This window comes from Python bivittatus, unplaced genomic scaffold (assembly GCF_059951505.1).
Source record: "Python bivittatus isolate LINGU-HERP-01145 unplaced genomic scaffold, Pbiv_v1 ctg000530_np1212, whole genome shotgun sequence".
Classification (NCBI taxonomy): Eukaryota; Metazoa; Chordata; class Lepidosauria; order Squamata; family Pythonidae; genus Python; species Python bivittatus.
Window position 1 is genome coordinate 1,864,986 of NW_028277085.1, and position 15,708 is coordinate 1,880,693.

At 50.5% G+C, this 15,708-nt stretch overlaps 1 protein-coding gene across 1 annotated transcript in view; it reads left to right on the forward strand.

Annotated features, from left to right (window-relative positions):
* Positions 1–10,281: 10,281 nt before the first annotated feature.
* The window catches only part of TRPM1 (transient receptor potential cation channel subfamily M member 1), a gene marked incomplete at its 5' end in the record, with an annotated part of 47,221 nt that continues 41,794 nt past the window's right edge, over positions 10,282–15,708 (forward strand). The window contains one exon of the mRNA XM_088148680.1: positions 10,282–10,350. Coding sequence (XP_088004806.1) covers positions 10,282–10,350 — 69 coding nt within the window. The remainder of the gene's footprint in view (positions 10,351–15,708) is intronic.

Below are 15,708 nucleotides of genomic sequence, written 5' to 3' on the forward strand. Positions count from 1 at the left end.
ATCGTCCCCAGCCAGCTTGCTCGTGGAGGGCCACCCTTCTGGGAAGGCTGCTTGAGGGAGTAAGTGACGATCCCATTCAGCACCCCAGGCAGTACACTCTTCACCCCGAAAGGACAATACATCTTGCAGGCCTACGCCTCCAGCTTGTATCGGAGCCCAGATCTGAAATGCAAAGGTGACGCTCGCAATTTAGGAAAGGCTGTGGGGGGGGTGGGGGGGAAGGGAACCCCCTTGTAGAAACTGGTGAAACAGAGGCACAGAAGACCAGATGGAGCTTCACTCTGGCAGCCAAGCCAAGTCGTCCGCTACTCCCCGAAAAGTCTGTTGAGTTCCCCTCCCTATCATTGCATTCATTACTCGAACGCAAACAGCCACTCAGCTTGTCCAGGTCACTGTGGGTCAGCTTTTGACCAATATCCCAAACGTATGAGCTCACACGACGTGGATGGCCATCTCAGCCCGGATGCCAACGCTGAACATGAGAACACACAGAAAAGACCTCAAGAAATTAAAACCACCATAACAAAAAAAAATGCTGACAATATGCTGCCCACCAAATTTGTTTCAGGTTTTGCCTGTAAAATCAAGGCCCGGGCCCACGCGACAAAAGGTTGCACAAGCCCAAAGTTTCTGCTTCTGAGAACACCAAGTGCTTCCTCTGTTGCTTTGTAAGTTGAAGCTCTTCTGCAACTTATGAAGACATTCAATGCGCTTTATATATGCACTCGGCATATTCAGAATTCAGGGAGAGCACTTCTGTTCTTCTTTTCCTACCTTGGCCACTTGAAGATGGGTGGACTTCAACTCCCAGAATTCCCCAGCCAGCCTGGCTGGGGAATTCTGGGAGTTGAAGTCCACCCGTCTTAAAGTGGCCAAGGTTGGAAAACACTGTCCTAGACCAACTGACTGCCCTTAGTGCCTATTCTCAAGGAACATCTTCAGACCTTCCCTTCCTTCATAAATAAGGAGGTCAGAAGTCCCAAATCTTGCCTTGCCCACTGAGGGTCTAAATCTCTTCCAGATCCTGAAGCTGCAAAGATATATTTTTAAATTATCTGCCCCTGCAAGAACCTTCCAAGAGCTTCCTCTTGCCCTCGGTCCCCTTCCGCAGCTGTCTGCATCTTTAAAGTTGGATGGAGGACCCACGGCCCCTCAGCTCCACATCCCAGCAGGGCCACGGCGAGGGCAGCGTGGTGTCCCAGGGTTGGAATAATTTGGCTGCCTGAAACCCAGAACGGCTCAGCGGTTCTGAACTAAGACTCCCTCCGGCTTGGACTCTGCAGGTTCTGCTTAGCGCCACTCCTTCTTCGTGTCTGCATGACTTTCAGGTTGCCTTTTACGGTAGGTTTTTCATGTTGAGCGTCATGCCGAGGCATCCGTTGAACTCCAGTTATGGGGCAGATTAGACAGGCAGACAGTGGGGCAACAATTCCAGAACAGGAATTTTCTCTGCAACTTTCCCATTCGGTGACTGCCGGGACTTGGCTTTTTCATTGGAGGCAACTAGTGTTATTCTGCTTCTCAGGTGTTCTGCCTGGCCTGGAGGATCCTCCAAAACTAGCCCCTTTCCTCCCTTCGGCTGAGTGCGCCTTTATGGCCGAGAGCCGTTGACTCGCCAGGAGTGGGGTTGGTGAACTGGTGCAGCAGGTGACGGCTAATTGCCTGTGCTCATTCTGCAGCTGCCATGTGGCTGAATCGGCCAGCTGGGGCAGGTCCTGGACATGTATCTGGACTCTGGCACTGGCTGACATCCCCTAGAAACAATGGGGCCATTGTTTGGGGCCAGAGACAGCAAACCCTCCTGCGCTCTGCTCAAAGGTTAATACTTCGGAAATTATTCCTTGCTGTACCCACGTCGAACAAAGCCTCTGAAATGAGTAATAATGTCATGGCTCTATCTTCTCCCCCCCCCTTTATAGATACTCCCCCCTCTTTTTTTTCATGGAGATAGATCGCTTTTCAGAGCAAATGGGATTTTGTCCCCGATTGCAACTGAACGGCCAATCCCATTATTTCATTGACTGCTACATGAAAACAGGGAATTAAGTTGCAGCTGCAGTGAAAGACCAGATGCACGCTCTGCTCGTTCATTTCAGTTATGTTTTCCTTTCAGTCCCCCTCCCCCGTATAAGCTTGCTTTGCTTCGTGTTGTAGCCTGATCAGACATGAGGGTTGCAACTGATCATGAGGATATCAGGTTGGCGTCCAGAGATAGAAATCTTTTAAACCACTTGTTGTGTTTGTCGTTAGCCTGCCCCACTCACCGTGGGGTTCGTTGGTCTGACGTCCTAGCCCCACCTCTGACCATTTGATTGATTTTGGATAAACAGGAGCAGCCAAGGGGCTTCTTGTTGGCCTCGGGCACCTTACTATTTGCAGCAATTCCCGGAGGTTAACCCTCAGCTCCAATTAGAATCCCATGATATTAAATGCTACATGGAAATGTTTTATTGGCGGCATGCATTAAAAAAAATGTTATGCCAGGTGAGACCGTGTTTGCGGCACTCCAGCAGATGTGACTTGGCAGTCTTTGGTCACCCGTGCCTACTCCCACAAAGACCTAGCTCACGGCTCCCAACTTACTTGCAGAAATGAAAACCTCTACCTAGTGTACATGGATCGTAGAACAGATCAATCCAGAGTTCTCGCTTCAGGCATCAATGACCAGGCTTATCCTGGAAAAGGTCTCTCTGTGTGGTTGCTAACTGTTGACGTTGACTTCATGTCAACCAGTCTGTCCATGTGGTGTCACACTCAGTGTCTGGAGAGACCTCTTCCTTTCCGTCTCCTTTGGTGGGATTTTGTCTCCCATCCCTCTGGACCGGTAGACTTGGCCACGCTGGAATACTGGGGACAGCTCTAGAAACGGAACCTGACTGCCTCCATGCAATGTACCCACCTTCGTGCCCCACCCATCCTGCTGAATCCTGAGGCAGCTGTCCAAGAAGGAACCAGCTGTGGGGCCTGGCATCCAACTGGCCCTTTCTTAATAAAAAAAAGGGGGGGGCAACCCTTCAGAAGAGCTCTATCTTCCACTCAGTGTAATTAAATGCTTCTCCCCTGGAGAAGCAAGCATCAGAGATCTGCAAATAAATACCCAGCCACAGAATAATGGGACTGGGGAGAGACAGGAGCATGGCATCAGAAAATCATAGCATTGCAGCCGTCTCCGCCTCTTATAATTGGCAGATCTGGGTAGAATGGAAAGGCCTCCTTGAAAGGGAGGAAACAGTGCAGGTTTTCGGAAAGGCGGCAGAGAATTGGGACACAAAGACATCCGAAGTGTCTACCGGCCTCCTCCTTCACCTCCTCCCGTCCCACCTAAACACCCCAGAACCATCTGCATAGCCCCGGTCGGAGCCCCAAGGAACAACGTGGCCATTGTATTCCAATGCAAGGAATAGCTGTGTAGATTTCAACAGCGGGAATGTTCTGTGGTGCGTCGATGGGCACAATTATGGGCAACGTGCGCTGCTCAGATCAAAGAGGATGATTGGGTTTCTTCTCCCCAAGCCCAAAAGAGCTGGATTTGGCCCATTTAAAATATTTCGGGGCCCTGTACAGTTTCACTCCTCATTAACGTCTTCTGTGCTGCATCTGAGAGAGCCTCGAGTGTTTATTTCTTCAGCGGCCTACAGTAGGAGAGGAACCCACCGTCCCGCTTCGCTTTCGTAGTCCTTAATTTAATGTTATTTATTTGCTTAGATGGCTGGTCTGCTCTGTCTCTAGGGCTCAGTACGTATAAAAGCACTCGCATATAATACGGCCCAGGGATCATCCAAAGTAAATGGAAAAGCCAGTTAGCATATGAATTCAAGGAGCAAACTAGAATTAGGTCAAAACCTCGGGAGAGGACGGAAGATGGATGGAACAGCTAAGAGGTTAACAAGGACCCAGGGCCTCTAATGGCCCATCCTTGGAGGATTAAACAGCAACAAGGATTTGCCAGGTTTAAGAGATCACCTTGTGGCAAGGATAAATGTGGAACTACTAGAGGAAGGCGCCCAAGCCATCAGAGGGCTGAGTCTACAGAGGGCTGAGGTTCAGGGCCAGGGAGCCCAGTTAGCAGATGGGCAAGAAGTCAAGCTCCAGAGGTACCAAATAAAAGTCTGAAGGACCAGAAATAGGTACCCTGTTCTCAGAACACGACAAGCATCGAGGTCAGGTTGGGCTCCAGGGATCCCATGTTTGGTCATCTGGCCAGGTGGTCACAGCTCTTTGATCATGGTGCACAGATTGCCAGCTACGGGGGATACCAAGATGCGTATCTTGACAGTAGGTGCTGGGACCTCCTAGAACCTGGCTTTGACTACACAAAGATTGCACGCAGAGACGTGCATCTTGAGGCGCCTTGCAGAATGTGCAAAAAACCCTTTCCCTTTGTTACCGATGCAAAGCGTGAAGAACACCCAGCATGGCACCGAAGACATGCAAGGGTGGAGGATTTTCTGCTGGGGCCAAGCTATTGCTTGTGAGAATTCCCTAACCGCTCAGCCAGCCAGCCAGCGGGTTATTGCAAAGGGGAAAAGCAACTGCGGACCCACCCGGTTCTGACAACGAATGGTTTGACCCAGTACTACGTGCAACTCATTTCCTGTGGATCCTTGGGGACTGTTTGCAAACCTGTCATTCTGAGATGTCTTCTAGCTAGGAGGAAGAAGGTATTCCTGGAACGGCTTCAGCGACTGGAGGGTTTACTAGTTTGTCGTTAGAAGTAAAGCTCAGGGCTACCCTTCCTGCCTGGCCTGAACCTTCATCAGCGTTCGCAAGATGCATTTCCTCACTGTTCATTTCAGACTCGGACACCGCGTATTTCCAGGGGAGCACAACAGGAGTAGCTGCCAACACACAACTGTGTTTTGTTTCGTTCCACTGGGAGGTGGTGTCTTTATGCACACAGTAAGGTCCTGGTGAAGCATTTATTGCTTACACTGGTGTGGTCAGAAGGGAAATGTTCACCGTTTCTGATTCAGCAGCATTTGCTTCATATACCAGCCCATTGTTTAAGATCCTTGTTTCTTAAGCAAAAAAGTACACTGAATAGAGGCAATTATTTGACTTCTGGCTCTAATCCACCTTGTTAGCAATTCGTAAGTCTTTGCTTTCATTCTAAAATTTACTCTTGGCTCAAACGCAGGCATATCCCACAAGTTATGCTTTCTCGTGAACTGTACTTTGTCCGTGAACTGGGCTTACAACAAGCTTGCATTTGCTCTTCTGAATTAGCATCGGCACATTTTTTGGCAGACCAAATTTCAGGGGCGTGCTCGCCAAAGGCCCACATACACCCATGCGCTCCAAAGTACGTGTGAGTTGTGCCCTTCGGTGTGCTGAAAACCACTCTGGGCCGCCTCCTTGACACCTGTTCAGGCCCTCTTGAGTTTTTCAGAAAAGATCATACTGCTCCAAGTTGGCCAGCCAGCGGGGCTAATAGCTTCCAAGATCAGAACAGATCAACTTTATTGCAGTCATAAATCTGTGTAAAAAAAGAACTTTCAGGGCTCCAAGTTGGTCATGCCAAAGTGATTTCTCTGCTGAGATCCCAGAGCATCAACGGTAGGCTGCTCTAGCTGGGTGTCTTACAAGATCCAGAATTCCCAACCGGCATGGCCGCGACTGGGACTTCTGGAAGTTGTCTTCTCAGAGGAGAGCTTGCTATGTTCCTCAGGCATCTAGGTGCCCACGTCCATGTGTTTCCCCTAACAGGAATTCTTAACTGATCCTCAGAGATCTGAATGCTTTGGGCAAGATTCTGCTATTCCATTAGATGGCTCTGAGTTTTAGTTTTATCCTGTCTTTAAGCCACTTGTCATTGCTTTTGAGAGAAAGACCAGAGATGGGGAAAAGTCAACAGCTGCAAAGAGAGAGAGAGAAAGAGAGAGAATGAAAACAGGGGGAGGATACTGGCTTTGTGGTTATGTACAGGGTTGGGCAATATTTCATTTCCCAGCATAAATGCTCAACCTTTCCTTTCTGTATTAAGTGCCAATGCTGGAGGAGGTGGGGTTAGGTCAGCAACCCTCTCATTTCTTCAGGCTGATCATCTTAAACTTCCACAAGGGCATCCAGGCTGGACATTTTACCGCCAGCTGCTAAAAATAAGAGCATGCAAAAAGTCAGTACAGTAGTCTTGACTCTGCATCTCCCTCCCCGCAAAATGAAAGGGGGCTGGGCAAAGATGAGTCGGAGCTTGCGGGAAGCAGGGCTGAAGACTCTTGACTTCTTTCGCAGGAGATTCTGGCTGAACCAGCTTGTTTCTCAACGTGCATTGGTCATTGTGAGTCTTTAGCTGGCTGCCCCAACATCTTTGCAGCAAAGTTGGACAGGAAGCAAATTGGGCTTTGGGCTGCTCCTTCTTCAACCTGAGACTTCTCAGGGACTTTGGATCCATCTAATCCAGTGTCTCTCAACCTTGGCTGCTTGAAGATGCGTGGACTTCAACTCCCAGAATTCCCCAGCCAGCATGGCTGGCTGGGGAATTCTGGGAGTTGAAGTCCACGCATCTTCAAGCGGCCAAGGTTGAGAAACACCAGTCTAGTCCTAGTCCCCTGCAACCTCCCCAGGGAGGCACATTTGAATCAGCTTTGCCGTGCCATTTGTACGTGTTACCGAAACAACAGCGTCTCATCTGGCGGAAGCCCCGAGTCTGCAGGGGAGAGAAAGCCACACATCTGCATCACGGCCTGTTCTGTGCATGGATCTGGAGAAGCCAAGGTAGCAATTCAGCCTTGCCTTGCAGGACACTCTCCCCCATTCCTCGGGCTAAGCAATTAATTAACAGGGTTAAAATGTGCGTGACCCCGTTCGGGCTGGTGGTGAACTGTGAAATTCCTTTCCTTTCTCCCAGGCTGCCGGTCAATGATTCCTGCCTTCTTCTCGTTTAATCACCTGCTGGCCCAGGAAAGGTCTCCCCTGGAGGGGCTTTGCTTCCCAAACCTGGGGAGGGCTCAGGGGAGGCGTAACGCAGCGTAATCAGACGGCTTTATCCTTGGGGAGTCTGGCAGGCACGATCCATTGGGGGCTGCGGACTGACAGCCTCCATGGGAGAGATCTGGAGAGAAGGGGGCAGCCCCTCCCACCTCCTTGCCTGACTCTGAACATCTGTCCAACAGCCACAGGAGAAGGAACCACAGGACCACATCTACCCGCCTTGCTCAGGGGCTTGGTTGGGCAGAGCAAGCAGATGAGTGCCCACTTGGGACGCCAGCTTTCCCGCTTGGATCACTCGGTGCCCGTTGCACTGCAGGTGTTGAAGCCTTTCCAGTGTGAAGCAAGAAGAGGAGTGCACGTGCACACACACCCACGCACACTCAGCCACCCAAGATGTCTTCCTGCCAGTGGCCAAGGGCAAGCCAGTGTGACTCGGTGCACCGACTTCCCCATTGAATCCTACTGCCGAATTGCTTTCTTACTGCAGCCGCGGGAGGGCAGGGAGCAGCAATGGAGCCACAGCTCAGCCCCCCCCCCCCCATCAGAGAGGAACAGCCAGAAGAACAGGGCTGCTCCGTCTCGGCACTGCCCAGCATCTACCATCTGAGGCGCAGCCTTGCTCTGCCCAGCGCTACAGCTGAAAATGCAGTGAAAATGCCATGAAGGGGGAATTGTGCTGGCGAGAGAGCCTGATGCCAATTTTATTAAACAGCGTCAGCTTTTGTGAACCACAGCTCACTTCATCAGGTGCCAGCTTTATGAAAAGGGGCAAGCTTCGCAGGCTTTCGTGGGCTACCACTCACTTCATCAGATGCAGGGAGGGGCTAAAGCTACCAGACTCCCCCTGACTTTTGGCAACCCCCCCCCCATTTCCCAAACAGTGCTTCTGCCTGTATCCCTGAGAGTCTAAGAAACGCTGCCCAGAGACAGCACATTGCTGATGCCCGGCGTGGCAGACGCCCTGATGCACTGCTGCCTCTGGGCGCTTTGTGTAGCGAAGAGAATTCGGGCACGGGCTTTGGGCTGGAGACAGAGAGGTGCCCGGAGTCCCTGGCCAGAGGGGCAGGGGGAGGGGGCAAATGCCCTCCCAGCCAGAGAGTCAGACCTGGAGGCCGAACTTGACCAGGGGGTTGGGCGGGGGGGGGGGGAGGAAAAGTATTGAGCGTCCCTCTGCCAAAGACCCGGCCGTTTCTGCTCCCGCCCAGAGATCTGGACGTGGGTCCCACGGGCGCCTCAGGAAAAGCAGACGTTGGCCTCTTAAAGGCTCTGCAAGCAGAGCAGCTGCCCGTCGTTCGGGCGGGGAGGGAGCCCCGAGCAGGAGGAGGGCGGATGGGTGGAGGAGCCCTCGCCCTTTTAAGCGGCGTGCACACTGCTCCTGCTGTCCTCGTGTGACCCTGCTTTCTGCAGCGCCTCCAGACTCTGCAGAGCTATTAATACGCCCGACGGGAAGGGCCGCCGGACTGCGGAGCACGCCACGGCGCTGCCATCCCGCTCCGAAAGGCAGGAGGCGGTCGCTGGCCGGAAACACCAGCCCTGCCCGGCCTTCCTGGGCCAAACCCCGCTCTGCTTTCCCAGAGGGTGGGCGCCAGACCGGATGCTAAGCCCTTGTGCACGCCCAGGTGCCCAGTTTTGCCCCATGGATTGCCCTAGTTTGCAAGCCCAGCCTGGCAGCCCCAGCAGCCCCACAGAAGAGACCTCGGTGCGGGGGTCCCGATCGAAACCCTCCCAAGCAGGAGCATTAATTCTCAGTCCATAACCCAAAGCCTTGAGCAGAGGTCTCGGTCTGCACCCTGGTTTAATCGCTGGCACTTTTTGAAAAAATGGATCAGGTGGCAACAGGGACGGGGGAAACTCTGCTCAGACTCTGCCCATGCCAGGGGGTTGGCCTGGCCCCCTCCCCAAAAGCTCGCTGGCCGAGGCGGATGGGGACACCGTGATGAAGGAAGGATGGGTGAATGGACAGATTCTTTGCCACGCTCTAAGCCAGCTTCCTAAAATGCTTTGCACATCTCCTGGAGGGCTGGCTGTTTCCCGCGACATTCTTGGCCCCATCTGCACATTAAGTGCATGCCTCCCCTGACTCCAACACGCTGAGTAGCTCATTCCTCTGCTGCCTAGGCAGGTGCTCTGTGTGTGTGTGTGTGTGTTTGTGTGTGTAAAACAGCAGCAGGACCAGAAAGAGGAGGACGGGGCACTTCCCTGCTTCACTATGGGATCCCACTGACATTGAGGCTATGATGGGGTTAGCAAGGCTACAGACCGATGTGTCCTGCAAACATGCCCGGAAAAGAAGGCTGGATCCCCGAGTGTCGACCCTCCCCTCTAGAAATGACAGGCTTGGCTCAAACCTCGTCATGGGAGAGGCTTAGCTCGTGGCTGTTGCGTTCTTTGAGACCCCGGGGTGGAAAACCAGGAGTGAGCCAGAGGGGTTGGGGCACTTTCAGAAGCCCCTGGTTCTCCTTCTCCCCTGACCTCGCTTGAGCTGGACCTCCCTCGTTCTTAGGAGGCAGGAGGGTGGCCTCAGGGGCCATCGGCTTTTGCGCCAGGTGGTAGAACCGCCTTCCAAGTCCTTCAGGAGAACGTCACAGACAATGCCCAGGCACGTTCTGCTCCAAGGGCAGGGAGCACAGCAGCTTGGCAAAGCACACGGTCTGCAGGCCAGAAAGGGCTTGGTGTGCCTGGCATCTTGTGCTAAGAAGGATTGGGCAACAACAGAGGGAAAAAACTGCCATGGACGCACTCCCCCCAGATGACGTCAAATTGCTTCAGACATTGCACTGAGCCCCAGTTGCCTGGGGTCGCCCCAAACGCCGGATGCCTTGGCCGAGCGGCCACTTCTGTCCCCTGCCACGTGCCGTTCAAGGACGCTTGGGCGAAGCGGGTCTACGAGAAGCCAGAGGCTCCGGGGGTACCACTCCAGCTGCGGGTCTGGTCCCACCTACGTATTTGTGCATCAGCATGAGATTGGGATGAAGTTCCCAGATTTCCATCTGACTGGAACACACTGTTGTTGTCGTCGTTACACAACATAATACTGGGTTGCTGTTTACGTTTGTAACTGCATTCTTGGGAGATTATGTATGAGTGGCTGCAGCCCCGTTCTGATGCAAGCCTCTTCGCTTGCTTGCTTGCTTCTTAATAACTGGATGCTGGCTAAGAAGCTTAATAATTAAACATGTGGTGGACCCACAGGAACCCCTTGGCAGATGACGCAGGGAGGAAGCGCTTCCCCGAAGTGAGAAAAACGGGCAAGCTCCTGTTTTCCAAACCGCGATGTTTCTTGTGAAGGAGTCAAATCTCATGATCTGGTTTTCAGAGCAACAACATTCCTTTTGACGGGGCTGTTCCCATGTTCGGACTGCCCCCTCCCCAAGAGTAGAGTCTCGGTTCCTTCTTGGATCCTTCCCCTTCCACGGCCAGGTGAGCTGGACAGATGCTGCGCGCGGGAGACCAACAAGCTTTCCTGGCTGTTTGGAGGAGCTGGGAGCGGGGAGGGGTGTGCAGTACACTGAAAAGAATAACATCCACCCTTTCTCTCTTAAGCCATCAAAGCTGTATTATTGCAAAAGCGTGAGTCACAGAGAGCTGGAGTGAGCTGGGTGCGTCCCTCTCTGGCGTGTATCTTTCCTGGTTCAACTCAGTTTGATTTTCAGGCAGAAATAACAAACAAGGGTGGTGGATGGCGTGGACTCTGTGCTGCTGGGGGGCAGACCCTGCTTTTCCCAAAAAGCCTTCTTCTCCACATCGACCCACCTTCCTTGCTATCTCCCACCATTCTTGGTCCACCACAAGTTAGGATGCAGCAGCAAGGGTACTGCCCTGAAGCAGGAAAGTCCAAGGCAAACCTACTAGGACGTGGAAGGCCACTGGGGGGAGGCAAGAGTGAGGCTTTCTCCAGATGTTGGCTGCCATCCGGTGGTGGTTCTGATCTTTGCAGCCCACATCTGGAACCCTACTCAAATGCGCCTTGGTCGTGCTTTCCTTTCAGTCCGGGCAGATGCAACTCTGTCTGCAAATGCTTCATGAATCCCCCATGGAGACTTTCATGTCAGGGTTATCATTCCGAATTCCCTGGACATTATAAACCGAGGCTTTTGGTCAAGATCCTGCCCGTAAGAGGCCTGTTTATTAAGCCGGATCAGCCGCTGGAGCAGGGAGGAAGGAAGCAACAGGATCCCCCGGCTAAGAATGAAATGAAGGGGAGGTCGGGGGTCAGGGTGCCCAAACGTCGAGAGCCATCCATCCATCCATCGTGGCCTTAAGCATACACGGAGATGAGTCAAGAGGGCATTCGAGGAGGAGGAGGAGGAGGAGGAGGAGGAGGAGGATGTAGGGCATGTTAGTTTAACCTGTTTAGTTAAACATTCTAACGCCCAAAGTTCTAGCCACGTTGGACACGGAGAGCTCAGGAACCGGAGACAGAAACATTTTGTCTGTGCCAAGCAAACGAGAAAGCGTTCAATCAACCACGACTTTCCCTTTCCATCCAGCCCAGGGACAATTTTCACAGCCAGGCAGGGCTTTAAAAAGGGGGTTGACCGGACTGCGTTGCTGATACCCACCACCTAATTCCCAGGCCGATGTCACCATCCTTTTGGTTAAAGGGTTTTGCATGCATTGGGTGAGCGATCCGTATTTATGGCACGGTCCACGTCGCTCCCCATCTTTCGGTCCACAGGGCACAGCCCAGATTTAGAGAAGGCGATGTAAGAAGCCTCTGTCTTGCCGAGTCCAAGGCTGGGGTTGCTTTGGATCCTGGGCCCGGAGAAAGGCGTTGGGGTTAAATTATAAGCTCGTATAAGCTGTGCAGAGAATCTCTTCTTTGTCTACTAAGAACTTCTGTATTTCTTAGCTTTGTATCTCACCTTCTCCCTAATCAGGAGGAATCTGGTAGGACCTTTTCGGATTAGCCAATTTTATGAAAAGGCGTGAGTTTTCAAAAGGTACTTATCAGATATGTGGAGTGGCATTTGATGAGGTGAGCTGTAGGTCTCAAAAGCTGACACCTTTTCATAAAATTTGCATCTGATGAAGTGAGTTGTGGGTCTCAAAAGCTGACACCTTTTAATAAAATTTCCATCTGATGAAGCAAATTTGAGGCAGCCCACGAAAGCTTATGCCTTTTAATAAAACAGTTCATCGGAAAAGGTGCTTCCAGACCCCTTCTGATTTTGGGCTACCACAGACCCACCCAACTTTCTTCCGACAATGCTCTTACTCCTAAGAAATTTGGGGAGGTGTATCTGGATCATCCCGCAACATCCAGGTCAACACAGCCACAACACCAAAGAAGACATTTGCAAACAGGACTGCTGCATGGACAAGGGCTGTTCCAAGTACCCAGGACAGTTTACCCTAAGAAGCCCCATTTTTGTTCCTTCTGGTCTCCTGAAAAAGACATTTAAAGGGTCATTTTCAAGCCAACCTATGGACATTCATCCTCTTGTCATTAATCGCCTATTTTTTTTTTGCATTTTATTCTCTTAAATATATTTTGGATACTTGCTTTTTCTTGCAATAGCTATTCTCCTCTAGCGTTTGGGCCACTAGCGCACGCCTAGATCGTTGTGGTTTTTAAGGCTCACGTGCTGGTGGTGATGTCCCTGTCTGCAAATGATGAATGCAGGTTGATCCCACCAAGCAGCAAGGAAATCGTTCTGGGTGTGGCTGCTAAAGACAGCGCCTTCCTTAGGAATCCACGCGCTCAGATGCCTTTGAAAAAGCAAGCACTTTAGGACATAGAAAGGAAACAGGACAAGGGAACCCTTTCAGACATTCCGGCTTTGTACGGTTTGGGCTTTTTCTTCCAAAGGGGCAATATTCTGCAAGGAAGTGAAAAAAATCCTGCAAGGAAGTGAAAACATTCTGCAAGGAAATGAAAAAAATTCTGCAAGGAAGTAGAAAAATTCTGCAAGGAAATGAAAACATTCTGCAAGGAAGTGTAAAAATTCTGCAAGGAAATGAAAACATTCTATAAGGAAGTAAAATTCTGCAAGGAAGTGAAAACATTCTGCAAGGAGATGAAAAAAAGTGTGCAAGGAAGTAAAAAAATTCTGCAAGGAAGTGGAAAAAAGGGAAAGTTTTCTTTTTTCATTTTTTTTTCTGGGGGGGAGTTTCACAGCCCCTCCTTCCATGATGTGGAGCAAGAGTCACCTGTTCCAACTTAACCTCCTTGGAGTGTGTTTACATGTGTGCGTGTCTGTGTGCGTGTGTGTGTGCATCTTCTCTCCTGCTGGCGCCCTCGAGAGAAGAGGCCGTGAGTCACGCTGGGTGCTGAGCAAAACACGGCCCCACCCTCCCCTGCAGGAACAAAGATTTCGATCTGTGCAGCACCTGTTGTACAGCGGAGGGGGGGGGGGTTGGAGGGCTCCTGCTTTGAATACAAATAGGAAAAGTAGGTCAGCCCTTAGGATTTGAATGGAAGAAATGTTGGTTTTGGGGCCGTGCCCGAAATCTGGAGAGACAGAAATCTGCAAAGCCTCCCTTCCCGTCACGATTGCAACACAAAGAGCAAATGCAGGAACGCTTTTGAACCCCAGGGTGGAGTCGGCTGGGCCAATTTTTTATTTTTCTTTATGTTCCTGTGGAGTTTGGGGCAGGGAAAGGGGAATCGCCCCCCCCCCCGCCTGCTGGCAGAGTGCATCAGGATGGCTAAGGCAAAGGAGAGTTTCTCAACCTTGATAACTTTAAGATGGGTGGACTTCAACTCCCAGAATTCCCCAGCCATGCTGGCTGGGGAATTCTGGGAGTTGAAGTCCACCCATCTTAAAGTTATCAAGGTTGAGAAACACTGGGCTAAGGTGAAGGAGAATTGCCCCTGGATTTGGCATAAAATGCATGGCATGCCCGGAGCATCCTGGAGCATAATTTGGAAACTTTTGTACATAACCGAAATAAGCCACCATTTCTGGAGCTCTGGCCTTGCAAAGCCCACGGGGTCGGTCCGTTTGGGAGGCTTTCCGTTTCAGAAGAAAGGCAGAAGATCAACTCCTGCAAAGCGGCTCTACCTTAAAATGCACACCTGTCTTAGCGTGGAACCACCTGCCAGGTTACTGAGCAAAAGGAAGGGCGTGCCAAGAATGAGCCCCCCGCTCCCCTTCTTAAAGAAGGCAAGAGGGGCTTCACTTAATGGTCACGTAAAGCCAGAGGTTGGATTTCTAGCAACCGCTTCTGTCTTGGGTCTCCCCTCCCTCCCCAAAATCAGGGTCGTTGGCCCAAGAAGGTATCGATACTAGTCATCCCTAATTTTTTCCAGTGGGACGGCCATCCGGAACATGGGAAATTCCTTTGAAAATAAGGAATATGGACTTATTTACTAGATTTATTTACTAGAGTTCCTCTTTTTCCCACCACAACAGCCCTGTGAGGTTGGATGGGCTGAAAGAGAGGGACCAGCCCAAAGTCACCCAGCCGGCTTCTGTGCCCAAGGAAAAACTCACCATCTCAGTTTCTAATCCAGCACCTTCACCACTACACCCAACTGGCTTTTTTATTTTATTTTATTTTATTTTATTTTATTTTATTTTATTTTATTTTATTTTATTTTATTTTATTTTATTTATTATTGGAAGGCACACAAGAATGTTTTCAGGATCTGGTTGAGCTTAAGCTTTGGGACACTGTGGCTTGTTAGCGCCACCGCCTGGTAAGAGAAGGCCCTGCAACTGTGTAGGAGCAGAATTAGAATTTGCAATGGAGCCTCAGCCCAGTTTTGTGGCAAATGCCAACGTGCCAGAGAGATTTATTCCTGACAAACATTCCTGAAAAACATCATACGTGACTGGGGTTATCTCTGGGGACTGGAGTGGAGCCAGGAAAAATATGACAATTTCTGGGGCACTACAGAAAATTAGGGGTGAGATGGAATAGGGAGGCGAAAAGTTCTTTAAGTTTTTAAGTTGAGCCCCAAAGCTTCTCAATCTTGTCCTTCCATCTTTGGATCATCCAAGGGAAGCTTCAGTTGCAACCTCTCGGCCTCCTTCACTTAATTTTCCAAGGACTGATTGTTTTTCCTTTTCCATTGGCTAAACTTTCCCTTTCGCCCATCCACCCCTCCCATACCTGAAAAAAACAAGTAGAAAAAGGCAAAATAGCTGGAAGGACTAGGATTCCAATTCACCTGGACACACCTTTTTGCTTGGAGAAACTGCATTTCAGGCCTGTCTTTCCAAAAGCGTGGGTTTGACTTGGGCTTCGATTTCAGTTCAAGGAAAACGGACATCTGCTGTCTTTTTGCTACTGGAAATTTCCAAGGAGTATGTTTCGTTCTTAACTGGGCAAAATTTTATGACGATGATGCTGATAATGAGTTTGAACCATAACCTTTGGAGGAAGCTGTACTAGGAGTTTCTAATAATTTTGGTAACATTTTAACAGACCTTTCCCCCACCTTTGTGTGGTATGGTAGAGATGCAGAGAATTTTGTTCTGCAAATCATTCTTAGTTCTCAACAGTTCCTCCAGAGAAAGAGCATGACAAAGTCCATTACTTAGATGCAGCCAACTTGGGTCTCCACCCTTGGCTTCCCTAGGAGATCCTATCCCTTCCTTTACTCTTCCTTACACGGAGGTGCGGTTGGAAAAATTGGCCCCCAAAAAAGAGGTTGAGTGTTTGGAGGAAGTTGTTAACTTCGGTATGTGTATAATGGAACCAAACACCATCTATGTTTTGGGGTAAAATCCCCCTGTGATTATTTTAGCAAGATTGTACGGGGTGTGGATCTTCCTTTTGAAAAAGAGTCCTGCAATTTTTTGACTCTCCCTTAAGAATATCTGTGTC